This window comes from Platalea leucorodia (genome assembly GCF_965183815.1).
Source record: "Platalea leucorodia genome assembly, chromosome: 3".
NCBI lineage: Eukaryota > Metazoa > Chordata > Aves > Pelecaniformes > Threskiornithidae > Platalea > Platalea leucorodia.
The window spans coordinates 49,009,871-49,029,369 of NC_138825.1; the positions used below are offsets into that span (position 1 = coordinate 49,009,871).

Below are 19,499 nucleotides of genomic sequence, written 5' to 3' on the forward strand. Positions count from 1 at the left end.
GCGCCTGGCTGGGAGGTGGGACAGGCTCTTGCTGCCCACAGGAAGCCCCTGCTGCTCCCACTCCCTGGTCCTTACAGCTCCTGACACTCATGTAGACTGCTTGCCTTTTACATTACATTTTTTACCATATTAAGAGGGTTTTGGCAGTTGTAGTGGTTCAAGTAGAAAGGAATTGGTCCCCTGAGAGGGATGTGTAATGACTTGCTTTGGACTGAGGAAAAGGAATTCATTTTTAATTGAATAATATGAGAAAAAAGCCTTACATGTGCTAATTTGTTGGATTCAAATGTATTTAGACTAGGTTACAGGGATGTTTTGACATTGGGTAATTAGGGTAATTAGAGAAGACAGTTCTAAGATTGGACTATTTTGACACTAAAGATTTTGATGCAGGTAAGGTCACTGTGACACTAAGATCATCCAAGTGATATAAATGTAAAGGAACTGTTGCTTACCCAATGAAACAAGCAACCTGGAAAGTAATTTTCTATATAACACCAAAGATATCTTTTAAAAATACATAAATGAAATAGCTTGGGATTTTTCAAAGGCATAGTTGAAGAACGGATCTTTGGAGACATGCCCCAAATCACATCTTTAAACTTCTATAGATGATCTTATCTGCCATGCAAAGAAGCTAGTGAGTATGAAACAGATCAAAAAAAAAAAAAAAAAATCCTGTGAGAATAAACCAAACAATTTTACTCAATAATCGTTTGTCTTTGATGATAGTTCTATGAGAATATTATTTTTTCTTCCCTGTTTCTGCAGGAGTAAATCTGCAGCTGTCTGTGACCATTTTAATATGCCTGGTCAGAAACAAAGTTAGCAAAAGTAACAATCAACAACTTAACCTGTCTTATCTCAGTCTCTTGTCATGCTAAATAATGACTCAAAATTGAAATGTCAATTTTGCACATACTTCAGATGTACTTGATTTTCCTGTATTGACATCACCACAATTAAACAGTCTATATAATGCCTTCAAATGTTTCATGAGTAGAGCCTAGTTTTATAGGCTATTTCAAGGCTGAAAAATATTCTGTAAAATCTGCAAAATCCTTGGACATTTTTGCCACTCTGTATTGAAGGCTATGGATATATGAACAACGGGCTTGATATACTGGTTTTTAAATGAGTCACATCTTTGATATCACCAAATCTTTATCAGAAATTTATATTCCCATATTAAAAATGGTAGAGGAACTCTCAAAAGGAGAAAGGGTAATTGCAAGAAAAGGCAACATTGAGTACTGCTATATTGTCTTCAATACTGAAATAAGATGGCGTGATCGCTAACAAGGAGCTAAGTCAGAGAATTTGAAGAGTTTGCAAATTTTGCAGAATATCTTTCAGGTTAGAAAACATTCACAGAAGTGGACTCAGTTCACGAAACTTTTAAAACTGTATTAGCTCCTGGTTAGCTATGCTTATTACACTGTAAAACTATACACACAACTATAGTAACCTGTAGTTGCATCCATGTTACACTACGCATGAAATACTACAGCTGCTTGAAGTTCTGATTAAAAACCCATTCTACTCAAAAATCGCTAGATTTCCTGTACTTTTATCTTCTGTCAGCTCTTCTAGGAAATAAAACTCCTTTGCATTACTACACAGTTCTAGAGTACAATATAATGACTACTTCTCCATCTCTTTAAGAACACCAGCAATGTAAATCCAGGATTTCAATAAAATCCACAAAGTTTATAGAAAACTTGCAAAGAGAAGAGCTGTTTGTTAAGAAATGTTCCCTTTAAAAATGCGACATTTCATAGGCAAATTGCCTTTTAAAAAACATAAAAAAATTCCCCAGATTTTTCCATTCTCTTTTACGCTAATATAGTTTTTAATCACTTCTAGCTTTCCTTACATAATTCTTATCATGAAACAAAACATTTAGCCATTCAGCTAATCAGATTGGCTAGCAGAGCTTTCACTTGTTTTGTTATTGATAACAATTATTTTTAAATCTCAGATAATGAAAAGCCATCTATCCATAAAAGAAGGAAATCAGTTAAAAACAACAACAAAAAAAAAACCAACAAAGGAGTCAGTACATGCATGTACATGACTTGGGGAAGAGGGAAGCATTTTCTCTAGACTGCCTGGAGCTAGATGGCTATCTTGTATACGATATTGATTAAAACATTCTTCTCTCATGCTTTTCTTTTTTGATCCTTTGAATATATATGCACCTATCTTTGGATATATGTGACTCTTCTCTCCCTATTTTTTCAGCCCATCTTATAGGTGATGCCTTTTTTGACCTTTCACAAATGCTGTTTTAGTAGGTGAGGGAACTGTCCTTTTCACCAACTCAGTTTCCACTGGCTCCTAAAGAACTAGGCTTTACAGAGATGATGGCAAATAAACAGGAACAACTGGGCAACTGTAACTGTGCCTCACACGTGAAGCTTGCTCTTAGTCTCAGCCATCAATCAGAAACGCAGCAGTGATTTACCAGTCACCTAGGAATAAAACAGAAATAGTTGCTCATTTTTTTTAATCAAACCTGTCTCCTCTGGTTCTGAGAGGCATTGTAGGCACACTGTCACCAATCTGGCCATTACCAGAGCTTCAGGACTACCTCCCAAGCCCTAATATACACTTTCTAGGAAGAAGGGGTCCCCAGACAAATTCCCAAATGACCGACTATGCACAGTGGAACTGCACTTCTCCACCAGACAGATTCGCCACCCTCCACAGGATAAGGGAAGTGTCCATAATGAAGCTGAGTGTTGCTGATAAATTATCCCTAGGGTAACAAAGTACTGGGTATGTATTTTATTAGGTGATGAGTAGAAGAAGGATAACATCTGGATTCACAGTCCATCAGGCTAAATCTGCCAAGTGTTCGATTCAAGTTACAGTGTATTTGAACAACACCATAACAGTTAAATGGATTCCTATGGCACAGATCCTAATGCAATTTGGAAAACGAAATAGCAATAGTGCAATGGTGTTCACCTTTGACATGAAAAGCGTGATGAAGAAAAAAGTCTATCTGAGAGACAGCATATAGTCAACAGCTATTTGAGAAAGCAAAACAGTGAGCAGCAGAGATCTCTGGGCTAGAAAAAACTTAAAACCCTGATCAATGTGCTGCAACAACAATGCAAGTGACCCATACACTGAAAGACCAACCCTTCATTTCATAGCACCATTCACAGCTTCAAGTTAATGGACATGAGGGAGTGCTGGCCACATTAACTGAAAATAACAGCATTAACTAGTTTCATGCATCATACAGTCACTAAGACAGGGGCTGGCTGTTGAAAATATGAACTCCCACATTGCATGCTTTCATATGCAATCTGCAGAAGGAGATTTAACACAATGCACACACAATTCTGGACAACAAAGCAGATTCTCAGCTAAGGTAGCAGCAGATAAGCAGCAGGAGCCTCACCATACGTGTCGCAATCAAGCTCAGGCAGGATTCCAGACCATGAGGGGACAGCAGGACTGATGGAGAGGTGTGAGCTTGGAAAACAAAGCACTTCATGAAACCAATCCACACTGAACGTGCTTGCCTATATAACGCAGCTAAAATGAATAACAGGGACCTCAGCACTCCCAGTTCCATGAGTTTTCTTAATGATTGTGTTGATGAACAACACACATACATGGCTTTAGCTCAAATTTAACAGAGTTACATATGCAGATAAATGATGTGACTCTGATGTAATATGAAACCTTTAGAGATTGCCTTAGAGCTTGCTTGTAAGAAAAGAACTTTATAAAAATGAGTCCATTTTATTTATAGCCCATTTTATTTTGGAACAAACGTAACGGTTTTTTTTAAAAAAAAAAAAAAAAAGAAAGAAAAAATTGTGAGACCTGAGCTTTTTTCTTCCTGCACTTTTGGGATGAGTACAGCTTCCCATTCTGCTGACCTTGATTACTGCCTCTTCCAGGTTCTGCTCGCTTCTTCTATTTCATCTGAGCCAGTGCATTACCACTTCCAGGTATCTTTCAGCCAAACTTTGGCTCCCAGAACAGTTTTTGAAGCCTTCATACAGCATGTCATTTAAGAATGGCTGTGTCTCAGAAAAGATTCTCCCCTTGCTGCTAAGATCAGAACCATGATTTTCACAAAAAAAAAAGGACTGACAGTCTTATAATAATGGTTTTGGTGGATGTGGGATTTAGCTCCAGCTTATCAACCTCCTACCAAGACAGTGAGCTGTATTTGCCATGCAGAGTGAAAGGTAGACAGTATTTTAACAAGTTCTATTTCACAAATTAGTGGCTGTTTCAGTGGAACTTTAAGTTCTGTAGTCATATCCATTTGACAAGATGTCAGAAGCACAAATATGTTGACAACGTTGATTCAAGAAAGTAAATACCACTCAGCAGCAACAGACAGCAGGGTGAGACAATTTTGTGCCATTCCTCTGTACAGTATATGCTCAGTGGTATCCTTCTGTTGATCACCTTCTACATATATGTACAAAAAGCTGACAACATGTTTCTGTTTTATTCAAGGGACATGGATATGAACAGCCTGACCACCCAGACACGTACAGACTGACAGAGATTTTATCAGCTCTCTGAAGCTTCCTATCCAAACATGATCATTGACAGTATCAGTTTCAGATATTGCAATCATCTCCAAGCTCCTCTCCATGCTCCTGCCCTCATAGGGGAGACCCATAGTCAAGTTTATTCTCCTTCATTCCTTTCAGGAGAGCAAATAAAGTTTCCCTTGTCCCACAGTCAAGAGGACAGACACATGTCGAACTTTGCCTTGCTCAAATTCCCCCTGGACTCAGGAGAATGGAGTGCAGAAGGTTTGACACATCCATTATAAAGAGTATGAAATATTTGAATTGCCATCATACAAACCCTCTGGCACCCATGTACAGCTGCACCTGCAGGTCCTCTATCCATGACACACATGACATGATCGGAGAGCTCCGAACTTACTTCTGTTAAGTGCCTGTCTCAGGTACTTCTGCTCTCCAAGTCACACGAGGGTGTACGAAAGCAAACTGATATTCCAGAGGGCCAGGTCAGAAGCTGCAATTGTGACACATCCCCCCCCCGCTCCTTTATCGGGAAGGCCTGCAGCATGGTGAGGCAGAGTCATTTCCGATGTCTCAAAATGGTGTGCTAGGGGGGCAAACCATCTCCCTTCCCCTCATCCACGCTTCTCCACTATTTGAACCGCTGTCATGCAGACACCTGGCACCACTTTTCAAACAAAGCAGGACACAGAATGTGTGGATGGGACACATGCAGCCCTCAGGCCATTTCACAGTCACAAAGAACTGATACGAAATTAAGTAATCAGCTCCAATTATACTTCGTTAACAACTTCTAAATGTCACTGCACTAAACAGTAGTGTTCTAGCAAAACCAGAAACAATAAAAAATAATCACAAAGGTTTAAAAGGTGTTGACCTATATTCAAACAAGAAACATCAGGTACGAGAAATAGAAAGCATCTATTTCTGCTTCTCTCAGACACACAGGCACACCTGCTTTGCTGTTGCTGACAGCCGATAGCTGCGGGGCTCTTCCTGAGAGACATCCTGCATACCACAAAATAGCTGTAGAATATGAACTGTGACCCCCTTCAGCTTTGATAAACTTGTCATTTGTCTCAAGCTTTTCCATCCATCATGCACACTCTTTCATTGCATCTCTGACACTGGTTTAATTGCTGTCAGGTGGAAATAGTGAGTTTTTACATGTGATTAGCCCTATTTGTAACCACCTAATTTCATTGAACACTTCTGGTTGTTTCTTACTTGTATTAAATGAGTGTGATTTCCTGACATGGTTGTAAAATGAATCTCACTTTGGAGTTTCCTCACCCCCAGGTGTGCGGAGAAGACTCAGGATAGCAGTTTTAAAGAAATAATTTACTTTTGTGTCAAGGAGAGAAACTGTCTAACTTTTTGATTGCTCCTGTCATAATAAGCAATTCAAGCAGTAAAAGCTTTCTCTAGTCTCTCATCATTTAGGATGATAGTCAAGAGAGCTACTAAAATAAAACCAACTACTGCCTGAGGCAGTTCCTGAAGTGGACCTGATCTGAGATTTGAAGGGTAGATGGTGTTCTTTCCAGTCTTTAGATAACAAAAATTTATCAACTACCAAACACAGTTTCCCTGCAGCATCTCCAACAGTCAAAACCTAACAACTTAGAATTCATGTCAAATGAAAACTAACACTAAACTCCTATGCATCATCCCCTTTCTTAGACCAAAACACACAAACAAAAAAAAAATTCAGATCAAAGTGGTCAGATCAAATTGCATAAAATTCAGGAAAAAAAATCTGAAATTCTAGTCATTAACCCCAAGGGAACTTTAGGCTTTTATTAGGGTTTTCCAGTCATCATTGGAAAACAAAAGGAAGAAAAGCATTGCATGGGAATGTATATAGTCCACCCCTGCATACACATATATGACTGACATGGGTATTCTTAATATAGGAGATGGCAATCTAGGGAATTTATTGCAGCTGATGGATAACATTTTGAAGCCCCAGGTAGCCTGTAGGAAGATCTATGCTCCTTGATAATGCTTGACACCTCCTTGAGGTTGTCAAGAGAGCCTTTGGGACAGGTTTCCCAGAGGGTTCTTGGTGCTGCTGCTACAGAAAAAGAGATCACATTCAAGAAGTGGTGAATGTAGCAGCAAGAACAGCTCTCAGCTCTTTGGTCTGCATCCACGGGATGGAAGTATCTCGCATCCAGATCAATCTTCTTTTGTCCCTCAAGAAAAGGTAGGGAAGAGCAGTGGTTAGAGAAGCTCCCAGCTCCATGCTGAGCTACATGCAAAAATAGGAAGAGGCATCCAAACATCCCCTTTATTCTTTCCAGAAAAGACCAGGCTGCATTGGTTCAGGGCTTTTTTTCCTTTAGGGGAGAAAGAATTTTGCACCACAAAAGGAAATACATACCACAGCCTGAGAACCCCAGCTTTAGGGCAATGATAAGGTTGAAACACTAAGCTCTCACAAGTCAGGAAATACCAAGCAGATGACACTTGGCCCTCCACACTATGCAGATTCCCTTTGGCAGGCAGCATAACAAGACCAGGGAACAGACCCTTTTGCTCATCTCTTCTTATAGCCCTGAACTGATTGCTGCAATTCTTTACAGAAGGTAGACTTGGTTAAAAAGAAAAACAGGGAAGTCAATACAAAGTAGCCAGCTTAGATACTATGCAGAGGATTTAAAGAACCAGACTGTGGCCACCACTGCCCGATTAACTCCACTATTTGTATACCCTCAATTATTTGTGTTCAGCCTTGTCTGTAAGCGGGTGTCATTCAGTTCTTACTTATTATTGAACTTGATAAGATTGGTAGACCAAGATGGCCAACGAAGAATGAGGCTTTTCTGCCAAAACATGGTACAAACCCAAAGAGCCTACAGTCTGTAAAGAGGCAAGGCATGCAAACGCTGGGGAAGAAGACGTACTAAGCCAGGAAGGTCAAGTGTATGGGGAAGGAGAAGGTTGGAGCAAAATCTGCAGAGGCCAGAGACAGTCCAGTCAAAACCATGAGTCACAAAGGATGTCAGCTTTGAGCTCCTCTGGGCTCACTCCTACCAGCAGGGTTTATGCTAGCTCTCTTCTTTGGTTTTACCTCAATGCCACATGTATTGTGAATCTGTGACTATCTCACTGGTTACTCTATCAAACCAGCAGTGCTGTAGTTCTGTGGGTTTGGCACCAGCCACCCAGATGCATAAAGCAATCTCTATCAGCAATATTTAAGCCATTTCATCTTGGTGTCAGATCTGGCTTTGCCATCTAGTAGGAAATACTCTGACTATCTCATTGCCTTGCATCTCTCCTGGTCTTGTGTTTAGTGAATGTAAAACACGGACATTTCAGAAGAGCAGCACTGTATACCCATTTTGCAATGGAGAAAATTACTGCACTAGGTGCAGACAAATAGACATTTGAGCTCTGCTTTTTGCCATTTTTCCTCCAGAAAGAAATCAATTATCAGTGCATGAATATTGCCTTGTAATTTTATTGCAAACTAATGGAAGTCCATCACCAAGGAATGACAGAACTTTTGCTCTGGGAGTCATTCAGCACCTGGAAAGGGGCAACTTAAACAGAAGAGCAATTTACCAAATGAACACTTCTTTCAAAAAATCTTTCCCTTTCTCTCAGAAATGTAATTTATGGAACCTTTCAAGGAGGAAACAAGATGGAAAGATAAAACCTCCTGCACAAAGTTCAGATTTGCAACTAAATCCACTTAGGCTGAAATCCATCAAAAATTTGACGTGCTTGAAAACTGCTTTCCCAGGGGGATGCAGTCTGAAACATAATCACATTAAACACAGTATGGAAAATAAGTTGTCCACTTTGTTTTGTCTTGCTCACCAGAATTCATGTAATAAACGCTGCGAAATGAAACAGTATGGATACATGTAATGAAATGAACAGGTCATACGCTTTCTGCAGGCTGAACCCCTCCTGGTGTCCCACAGTCAAGAGCAGCTCATATGTTAGGCTATATTTTCCCTCTTGTCCACACCAACCTGCTTTGAGCTCCCACCAGTGCTAGTGATTAATTAGCGTCAGGGCAAGTCATGTCATTAAGGACACTTTCTTTTTACAGAACTGTATTCCACCTTTCAATAATTTCTGTTGAGATTTTTTCCATTTGAGATTTTTCCCATTTGAGGGCCTATCTCATGGACAATTGAGTGGCAAGTGCTGAAAAATGAAGGTCGTCAGTTTTCCTCCTCCCCTCCAGACTTACCCATCTGGGTAGAGAAACAAGGGATTCCCCTACTTTCAGCCCTTCCCAGAGGGAAGAGAGCAGACCGTGCTGCTCTTGCACTCCCTCCGGTGGTGGATCCCTGAAGTGTTATAGAAGGAGACAGGTGACCTCCCTGCCCCTAGAGATGCCATGTAAGTATTTGCAAGGGAATGGACAGGAGGAGAAATGGAGAAGGACCTGTATAGACCTCCTCTCTGCTTTTTATCTTATGTCTCCAAAGTCTTTTATGGCTGCCTCCCAAAAGTAAGCCATCCTACAGACCAGAGACAATTTACTAAACAAACAAACATACGGTCAAGGCAGAGTCTTCTTTAGTTTCTTTCTTGCCAGTCTTTTCCACTTCTGTACCCTCTTGTGAGGACAAAGGTGTCTTTAGAATTTGTGCTATCCTCTGTTACAATGTAGCATACTTGGGACCAGGTTTCACTTATTCGATACCATTTATTTGATGATAGAAATTTTGACTTTAAAAGGTGACATTTGCTACATTGATTTTTCACTCTAACAGGCACATCAGTCCACATGATGGCTACCCTCTGGCCTTGAACAGTGCTATACAGCACTATTTGCATAAAAAGGTGGCACACAGTGACTGCAGCACTTGACAAATATAACCTTACAGAGCCTGGGTCAACTTCACTGGCACTCCTCTGGCTGCACTAAGGGGCATCAATGTGGATGCTAAAGTGAATGAGAACTGATTAAAACACTGTAATTAAACACATCGAATAATTCTTCATCTACACAGATGGACATGAGGACATTAACTGAGGCAACTGAAACAGAGACAGTTTGGAAGCACTGCTCAACGTGTCCTTACGATACCTGCCTCTGATAGTAACTCTCCTTTTAAGACCATTAGGCTCATCTCACCATCCCAAATAGGAATCCAGTGTGTTTGGATGCCTATAGAAAGTCAGGATGAAGGCAAATGTGCTGCAGCCAGCATGGCATGGACGTATCAGCCTCCCTGAGAAGAGATTCTCACATTTTAATATCACTGCCTTTCTGATATGCTGCCAATGACATATTTCCACCTTGTATTCTCCAAAAAGGGGTCCCAGACCCTAAGCTCTACCATTAGCAGAAAGATGCCACTGTAAAGAGCAGCACCTAGCTGAGAAAAAGGTTTGGGAATCACTTCTCTAGATTGCACGATCTAGATCCCAAGCAGATCACACACTTTGTGCTCTGTGACACTTTAGGCCATGTGGTCTGGTTTAACAACATTTCTGTTCACGTAGTCATGTTATGGTTAAAATACGGTTAAATGGTTTGTGTGTCCACCAAAATGTCCCCCTCCCTTCTCTCCCTCCTTCAAAGTAGCAATAAGACTCAATGGCAGACTTTTACTCAGACTAAATTCCACCACTCCTCCGCTTTACTCCAGATAAGAAGAGAAAGACAATGGAACCGAGTCATTGCCTTCCCTCCCTGACATCCACACATGCCCGCTATCTGCAGGTTTTCTCTGTACTGCAGCTTGCGATACGGATCATAGCGAGTCCATCCTGATTACCATTAAAATCATTCTTTATTTGACATCACTTTCATTTAAAAAATGTACAGGCCCCTCCTGAGCATTTACCTGCTTATTCACTGACAGTATCTTGCTTTAATACTGAACAAAGGTCAGAATACTGATAAATGTATGATAAATCTAGCCTGAACAAAAGACTGTGAGCACTTTATGGCAGAAATTGTATCCTAAAAATCCGTAAAACAGTACATGCAGCCATGGCATAAATAAAGAAAGAGCATTCCAGAGCAATGGAATTTGTTTTCATACAAGTACTCTTGAGGTGCTCTAGGACAGAGTCAAAGATTTATAGCAATTTATGACAGCTAATTTGTATACAGTTTAAAAATGAACACCTAAAAGACTGGAAAGTATACTATTACATCCTCAGAACAAATTTAAGGTAACACAAAAGACAAAAAGATCTTTACTCAGTGACTCAGAAGATGACAGAACAAGCAGCCTAAAGTAAATGAAGAAAAAAAAGCTAGGTTTTGCATAGGTATGAGGTAAATATTCTTGAGCGAGTTTTCTAGCAGCATACTGAGCAAGCCAGGGAGAGAGCTGAAAAGGATCGCCTTCAGGAAATGTTTTCTCTTTCCGTCCCAACAAGAATTCTAGGACGTATTCTCTATTAGCCTGGGTTTTCAGCAGCTGATGAAATACTTAGTGGTCATTTTTAAAAGCTAATAAATTCAAAAGGGGAAAAAAATTCACTGAAGGGCAGTTACTAAATCATCAAGGCAATTTCTTCTGCAAGGACTGGCTAAAACTTCAGTTTGGGGGACTGACTCCACACAAACTTACTTCACAGGTTCTGTGCTAAGACGTGACACTACATTAACTTTGGTTCTTTGAAGACCATTCATGATTCGGTAAAGTCATATTAAGAAACCCTCTGATACTAAGCATTACCACACCAATCTAAATACCAGTCCACACACTTTTGGGTAGCCTTCACCTGCCTGTAACCAAAGTTTGTAGCCTTGTATGCCATGCATACCATTGCACTACACCAATGGCTGCAATTCAAACCAATTCCCTATGTAGATGGGGCAACTAGGCAAAGATCGAAAACGTGCAGGAAAAACTGCAGTTATTTATGCTATGCCTGCTCTTCTCTGCCCAATTCTCTTCCTGAAGAGAATTACTAGGTATTGTTTATGGCCAGTTTCTTGCTACATCTTAAGTTCTCTCTCTTTTTCCTTTGGCACAAATTGTTCTGTGTAACATCAGCATATTGTAAACTCTAAGTTTTTTCCTGAAGCATTTCCTCTTTTCAGGCTCACAGCCAGCGTTGCACTGGAAAGTGTTTTACCTACCAATGCAGATAAATATGAAGGCAGTGATTATCAATTAATAACCAGAAGTGTATAAAGAAATGTCAACAGAAGCATAACCCATGAGAATACATGGGGCCATTGAGACCAAAATGATTGGCATCACCAGAATTTTCTTGTAGGAGACAACAGAGGGGCAGAGGAGAGGAGGGCAGTATTCACACAGTCAAAAACTATTTTGACTATATTCTTTCTGAAGAAAGTGTTCCAATTTTTCACTGTGAAATGACCTTCATTGCGAATCTTTCATCTGAACTTTCTAAAAATCTACCTCAAAACACAATATTGAATCAACCCGAAAATTAAGAAGCATTTGGGTTTTGATCCTAAAGAAAACACAAAATATTTGGAAATCCCTGAGTCCTTTGCAAAATGTAGCCTCCATTCACTCTGCAGCTTCCCCAAGAACATATGAATTTGTTCAGATAAAAATGCCACTCCTGAACCAAACTCAGACCTTCATTTGCCGTTCAAAAATAGGTCTTTGATCCCCACTCTTTCTTACTCAGTTTTTAATTTTCAGGCGCCTCTGCACTTCCTGGTCTCGGGCCTGACAGGAAATGGAAGTACCAAAATACCGTGAAAATGGCTGTGCCTGTGGTGAGGCTGGTCTGGCTGAAGAAATGGAAACACTAGCAAAGTCCTAAGCGAGCCAGATCTTGAAAAGATTCATAGCCCGATTTCCAAACCAACACGGTTCAGATGATAGATACGTTTTGGATAGCAGCTAAACCTTTGGAGGCTTCTCAAAATGAACCAAACCCCGAGGTCTGCCAACTGTCAAGGAATACACACGGCTGTTCCTCGAGGCATTCAGTGGGCAATAGGAGACGGATGAAAGCAAACTGGCCAAAATATGTATGATCTACTTCTTTCTGTTTCCCCTATCCTGCTCTTCCCTCCCCACCCACATTCGCTTCTACTCTTTGCTTCTAGTTTTAAAATGTTATGGGTGTGCAGTCAACCTGCCATCGCCATTATGTCTTTCACATTGTAAGGTACAGTTTATGTTGGCTGCATGCAGAAAAATTACTTCTAACCCCTGATCAAAAGTTTTGCTGACTCTTTCAATAATAACCCTCACAGGTTTTGTTTTTGTTTCTTTAGTGAGAAGTGTCTTGAGAGTTTATTGCAAGGAAGCATTGCTGAAAGTGTTTTATTTTCAGAGCTGATGTACCCTTGGTTGTACCAATGCCCATTTGCAGTAACAATGCTGTTAGGATCTGGAGCCACTTACAGTTTTATTTATGGTCTTGGTTTTTGAGTCACAATTAGAGTAACTTTTCCAAATGTTTGGGTTTGCAGGCGCTATCCAAATGGGTCCTTAACTTGGAAAGCTTTGATTGTATTTAGCTTCCCTTTACTGAACTACCTTAGTGGTTCATCTTATATTGGTGAGTGTTGTGGAAGCTATCCAGCGCATTAAATGCTATTGAATGCTCACAAAGCATATGCCAAGGGAGAAAAAGAAAACAATTGTTCCCTGAAATATTCAGCCTCTGATGAAAGGAACTTTTAACAGGCAGAGGTGTTCATTTCAAGAAGCGATTTCAAGCAAACTTTCTTCCTTTGTAAGATCTAAGATCAATATTGTATTGAGAAGGACACATGGTTCAGCAAGGCTTTGAAAGAATAAAATCAGTTTGTGGTATGTTATAAGTCATCGAGATATTAAATTAAGAAACACTTGTGTCCTATTGTTTGTACAAGTATATGCACACACACAACACTGCAACTGAGATAAAAGCTAAGCTGATGGTTCCAAAAATACAGCATAAACAATGCCCAAGTGTGTGGTGGTAAGTGCCGTGATCGTAAACTTCTTACTTATTCGAGGAACAAAATGAGCTTTCTTCAGAACATTGTGTTTCAAAACAAAAGTACCTACATCCTCAAGATAGGACTATTTCGCTAATACAATATGCCAATAAGGCTCAGCTCTCATTGGTTTCATACATCCAGAAAGAATGGGTGCATCTCACAGAGCAGAATAAAAATTGAATGTTGCAAAAATGTTCCAACAACGTGTTATAAGAATTGCAGACTATTACCTGCCTTTCCATAAACAAGGTAAAAGGACACGGCTACTTAAAATGTTTTCTGGAATGTAAGAATGTTTTACATTAGTATTTGACACAAGGGGAGGAAAAACCGGGAGCAGCCAAATTGGCTACAGTCCCTCCAGATCTCATGGTTTCTTATGAGACAGCTCTCAGACTACCTTCCCAGAATGAAAGCCATTGTTCTGTTGCCAATGTTTGTTTATTTGAAATAACAATAAATACAAATAATACTAAATAATGCTCTCCTCCCCCATGCATCCCTGTGGCTCAGTTAGCAATTCAGAACTGGAATATTATGTTTCCCCTCACTTTGTCTATTATTGCAATATGCTCCTACTCAGGAGACAAGAGTCCAGGAGCAACTTTAGCAAAGAGTATTTTTTGATGACAAGAGGCCAAGATCGGTACAAACTCAAAGTAGCTTTGGGCTATCTCTAACCCAGTGAACCCACAAGAACTTTGAAACTCTTGGACCCTGGTGCACATCCTGGCTCCCCAATAAAGATTCAAATGTGCATCAGTCCACCTCTCATGTTCCTCCTCTACCCTGGCACACAGACAGGGACCCAAGTGAGTTCTGGCTGCATCCACAGTTTGGGCAGAGAGGGACATGTTACAACACTCATACACCCACTTTAGATATAGCCATGAGGACCAGGGGACCAGATTCTAGACTGCTTGATGCATCTCAACTACCTGCTGACTACTCTGGTGCATCCGCCTGCCAGAAACTGTCCTGATGGCTATTATCAAGGTTGTAGGAAGCCGTATGCCCATCAGTCCCTGCAGACACATAAGAGTGTTAGGTGATCAGAAATCTTTTGGAGGTGTTATTTGCATGAAAACTCTGTAATTTCTTGCTCTTGGACTATTGCAAAGCTTCCAACATCTGAAAATCACATATCACCTGAACTATAGACATAGGTGTTTGTTGTGGGGTTTTCTGCTCAAGCGAAATCTAATGCAAAAATATTATTCCTAATTAAACAGAGATACATCTCTGTAAACTACTGGAAGTCTTCTCTGAAAGTAATACTTGCTCTGCTTCTGGAGCTAGCAAGGACATAAAGTTAAAACATCCCAGACATCTGTTTAGACAGATGAAGAACATAAAGACAGATGCTGATACCCCCCTCCCTTCCCAGCCATCATCCAGTTTGTTGCTTACAACCCAGAGCTGTTCAAAAACTATTACAAGGTTGAGAAGGTTCATCTGATGGCAAATTTACCACTGCAGTTAAGGAGACTGTGCCCCTGATATTACCATCACCTGGCAAGCTCCATAGACCCATGACAGTGTGACACCATCAGGGATGTGCACATTCTCCCCATAATCATCCCACGGTTTTCACGGAACTCAGGTCCACAGTGAAACATGCTCTGTCCCCGTGGCCTCTGGTTATTTATTAAAATGTTGGTCTGTCTTTGTTATTCTTCCATCCACAAATAAAAATAAAATCTTCATCTGATGTGTAGAAAAGAATGGTAGTTCTCTGTCATCACACAATGGCAGAGCAGGTGAAAAAAGTCATATATTTTCTTGGTCTTTCTACGTAGCATGAGTTTGGTTTTCCTTATAATTATGCAGATACTATCCACGAATATTTGAGAAGGGTACATGTGGGAAGGGCTTATACAATCTGTGAGCTATAAGCAAAATGATTGCACGAGTAAAGAATGATTTAGTGCTGTGGTATTTGTTGCTCTAATAGCATTGTTTTTTCTGTTGTTGTTTAAATAGGGAAGTACACAAATAGTAGAAATAAACCTGCCTCATTCAAAGTTTAGTCTTGTGGGAAGATGTAAAAAGCATGTGTGCATGAGTGTGTGTGTGTGTTGTTTTCTTCCTATGGGTGTCTACCTTTTCGTTACCCATTTTATGGAAGAATTTCTAATGCAGGCTAATATTCATATGGGCTAGCCATCTCTGTAGGAAGAGCACAGGCAGCGGAAAAAACTAGCATGGGCTCACTACCTACAGTCCCCTACTAATAAGGCTAGCTACCCCTACCAAAATGTTCAAGTTTAATTCAGTCCAAAAGCTTAAAGTCTCCAAAGCCATTACTTTTTTGGTAGCACAGGGTGGGAATTTAACCAGGATTGACTTTTCTGGTCATGGTTCATAAAGATGCACACTACTATAAGGTAGAGAAACAAACAATCCACACTCTGGATGGGTGAAAAGAGGGAACAGAGGGACTGTAGACATCTCTCAGCTAACAGTGAAGTCAAATACATCTGCACGAGTCTATGACATTTAATTTTTGATGAGTTTGCCCAAGTGCCCATGGCCAGATTTTTCCTCCCTTTTGTGAGGCAGGCAACCACTCACTGAATGACAGTTGCATTCAGCAGTGATTTATATACATCTATTAAAAGGCTTTGGCATCATTTGAATCATGTATCATTTAAAGATGGTGTAGCACTCATAATCACTCTCACTTTACATTTGGACAAATTAAGTTTTGGTAGCATTTCCAGTTTACTTCCATGCTAATATTTAGAACTTTTTTATGTACAGAAGAAAGAATATAACATGTAATCTCCTGTAAATTCTGTTTACACGTTTGTGAAAGTGAACTTGGAATTAAATTGCAATGTTAACCTGTTAACTAGAATAGTATATATCACCTAACAGTCTAAGGGTGCTTCAAATGAGGTTCTTAAAAAGTAAAAGATGAGAATCACTTGACTTTATCTGTCCCACAATTTCAAATGCCACACACTATAAAAATCATGGAGCAAACTCATTCCTTTAAGGTTTTCAATTAGCAGCTTCTAATCTACAAATAATTTCCAAAAAAACTAGACGAGAAAGCAAAACTTCTTCTGAAGAATTTCAGGTATGAACAGCTCAGCCATCCCCCACTGTTGTTTCTCCTTGAGCTGTCCCTATCCCCCCTACTCAAAAAGAAAAGAAAAAAAAAAGAAAAAAAAGGAAAAAACCCAACTCTCAGTACTTTACAGAAATTTTCTGAAAGACTGAGACAAAAATAGGGTCTATTTCACTTTGCAACTGCCTGTAACTTTAGCATAATAAACTCTAAAGGGCACAGCCCTCACCAAAACACTTAAAAACAGCTTGAAAGGGGTACTCGCTGCCCGTTATGTTTACTCAAGCACTTGTTTAAAAACACATTTAAGGAAAATGTTTTTATTTCTACAGATTGCATTAATTATAGCTTTGCAAACACTGCAAGCTCTACGAGACGACTGAACTGAGCTATTAGCTGCAAACCTCAGGTCTTGGCTAGAGAAGTGGTTACGGCTTATTTAGCAAGCCTAATGAATTGGCTCACCCATCTCTACGCAGAGTTCCATGTTTAGCATCATGGAGCCTGGAATAGCCAAAGAGGCTTGTTTCACGTCGCTTTATAATTAAAAATAAAGTAAAATCGGTCAACCCAAAAGCGGACCTCACTGCAGCATTATTCCTCTTCGGGAAAATAAAAGCATTAACACGGACATTAACACTGGCCCGAAGCTCTGTGGAGACCCACAGTAAACTTCCACCGAGCTGCCACGGGCCGTGCTCTCCCCTGGAAAAACGCGAAGGGGCGGCGGTGCCGGCTGCTCGCCGCGCCCCGCGCTGCCGGCCAAGCCGCGGCGGAGCTCCCCGCCTCGGCTGGGTGCTCCCTCCGCCGCCCCAGGCGGGGAGCAGCCCCTTGCCCGGCAGCTGAGGGGCGTGGGGCGGCCGCACGCCGCCCGTGGGGAGCGCACCAGCCCGCTCAGGTGCGCCCCGGGGGCCCGACCCGCCGGGGGCCCTTACCGTGAGGGCGGAGAGCTTCTGGGCCGGCACGGCGGGGAGCAGCTCCGGCAGCAGCAGCAGCAGCGGCACCCACATCCTGAGGCGGCGGCGGCGGCGGGCACGCAGCGGCTCCGGGCAGCGGAGCAGGGGGACTCTCCTTGGGGTGTCGCACCCCCCCGCGACGCCTGCTTTGGCTCCTTTTCAGTCGCTCCCGCTGGGAGGTCCCAGCTTAGGTCCTCTATTTTCTTTTTCCCGACCCCAGCCCCTGAAATTTGGGGACGGAGTATGGCAGAGAGGCGGCAGTCTCTCCCTCTCCCTGTCCCTCCCTCGCTCCTGGGGAGTCAGCCCCGCGCCGGAGATGCTCCCCAGCCTCTCCTATCCCGGCGCCCTCCCTCCGCGCAGGCACGGCCGCGGGGATCCGCCGGACCCCGCCGCCTCCCCCGGGGCGCCGCGCCTCCCTCCGCCTGGGACGGGCTGCTGCCTAGCCCTGGGGGTCGCTTTCTTTCCCCTCCAGCCTCGTCTCCCCCGTGGCGGGGAAGCGGGAGGAGAAGATCGGGACGGGAAGGGAGGACCGTCCCGCACCAGCCCTCCGGTGTCCGCCGCCGGCGGGGGGCCGCGGGAAGGCACTGCCGCGGCTGCGGAGGCTGGCGGTGTGCGACCTCACCGAGCCGCTCTTCCCCTTTTCCTCTTATCCTCCCCCCTCCCCAGCCCGGCCTCCGCTTTCTCCTCCCAGACCCACAGATCCTCGCCGATTAACCCTCCCCGGTGCTCCCGGGGGGACGCCGGCTTGCTCCCCCCGCAGGGCTCATTTTCCCCCCGCCTCCTGCTGAATCCACACGTTACAAATACCCACAGCCCACGGCGGGGGCGGCGGGGGGGGGGGGGGGCGAGAGGCGCCCCGACCCACGGCCCGGTGCACCCCGACCCCCTCCCGGTGCGCCCGGACCCGGGCCCCGCCGCCCGCCCGGTGCGCCGCGCCGCCCGCCCGGCACCCCACGGGGCGGGGAGCAAGGGCCGAGGCAGCCCCAGGTTTCTGGCGGGGGCAAAAGCCGCGCAGCAGCGCCCTGTGGGGCGGGGGAGACAGCCGGGGGTGGCGGGGGCTGCCAGGCCCCCCGGCACGGCGGGGAGCGGGCACTGTTTGCCCGGGGCGGAGGACCCCGGGGAGATGCAGGTCGCTGCGGAGCTGCCGCTACGCGTGCAGTAAATGCCAGGTGAAACCTTCCTTCCCACAGTTTTGCGCGTTTCTCGCTCATCTTTCAGGAGCCAAATAGAGGTGTTTTAGTATTTCCTTACTGTGAACCGCCAGAGGATCTCCTGCCCCCGCCTGCCTGAAAGAAACCCTTTTACTGCAATTTTCTCAATAGAGGGGTCCCCCGTTCCTCCCCTGAGACCCGCGGCTCGCTTCGAGATCCCCACGGTTCAGTGGTACTACTAGGGAGTCTGAAGCTATCAGGGCTTGCTTTATTCTTAGGGGGTGCGCATTTTGGGAGAAGACCCGGGCATGAAAGGGCTTTAGGGAGGCTGCAAAGTGGCACGCTCCCCGCACACAAGTGACAATTTCCCCAAGTGTCCAGATCTGACCTTGCAGGCTTGTCACACCCTGGCAGCCACACACTGCCTCAGCCGGGGCTCGGGATGGGGCGCGCTCCCCGGAGCAGTAGCTGCATGAACCGTGAACCAAGGCGGAGAACAGTAGATATTAATTACAGACTTGGGTGCCCTACTTGAGACACCTACTGCTGACTTTTCCAGATCAAGGCACGCAGCCAACAAACTAGTCACAGCTTCTCCAGGTCTCAACTGAGCCCCCAGAGTCACAAGAATTTGGAAAGCCCCCTTTTCAAAAAGTTTGGTTTAAACAACTCAATTATCGACACAAAGTATGTGAATGCCATGTGTGTGTGTGCGGCCCATAATGTCTCCCAGGCTTTTTAAACGGGGAAAAAGAAAAGACAAGACAGCTATCGTACAGCATTGCCCAGGTCAGAGCATGTTTGGTACCCTTCACTGCACCACACAGACCTCCGCTGGTCTCAAAGTGGCAGCGTCTCGCACAGAAA

The 19,499-nt window shown here is 43.2% G+C and overlaps 1 protein-coding gene across 4 annotated transcripts in view; it reads right to left on the reverse strand.

Moving 5' to 3' along the window:
• Nucleotides 1–17,565, reverse strand: part of SMOC2 (SPARC related modular calcium binding 2) — a gene marked incomplete at its 3' end in the record, with an annotated part of 147,526 nt that extends 129,961 nt beyond the window's left edge. For all 4 annotated transcript variants that reach the window (XM_082305895.1, XM_082305894.1, XM_082305893.1 and 1 more), the window contains exon 1: nucleotides 17,461–17,565. In XM_082305895.1, coding sequence (XP_082162021.1) covers nucleotides 17,461–17,535 — 75 coding nt within the window. In that variant the 5' untranslated portion in view covers nucleotides 17,536–17,565. The remainder of the gene's footprint in view (nucleotides 1–17,460) is intronic.
• Nucleotides 17,566–19,499: the final 1,934 nt, after the last annotated feature.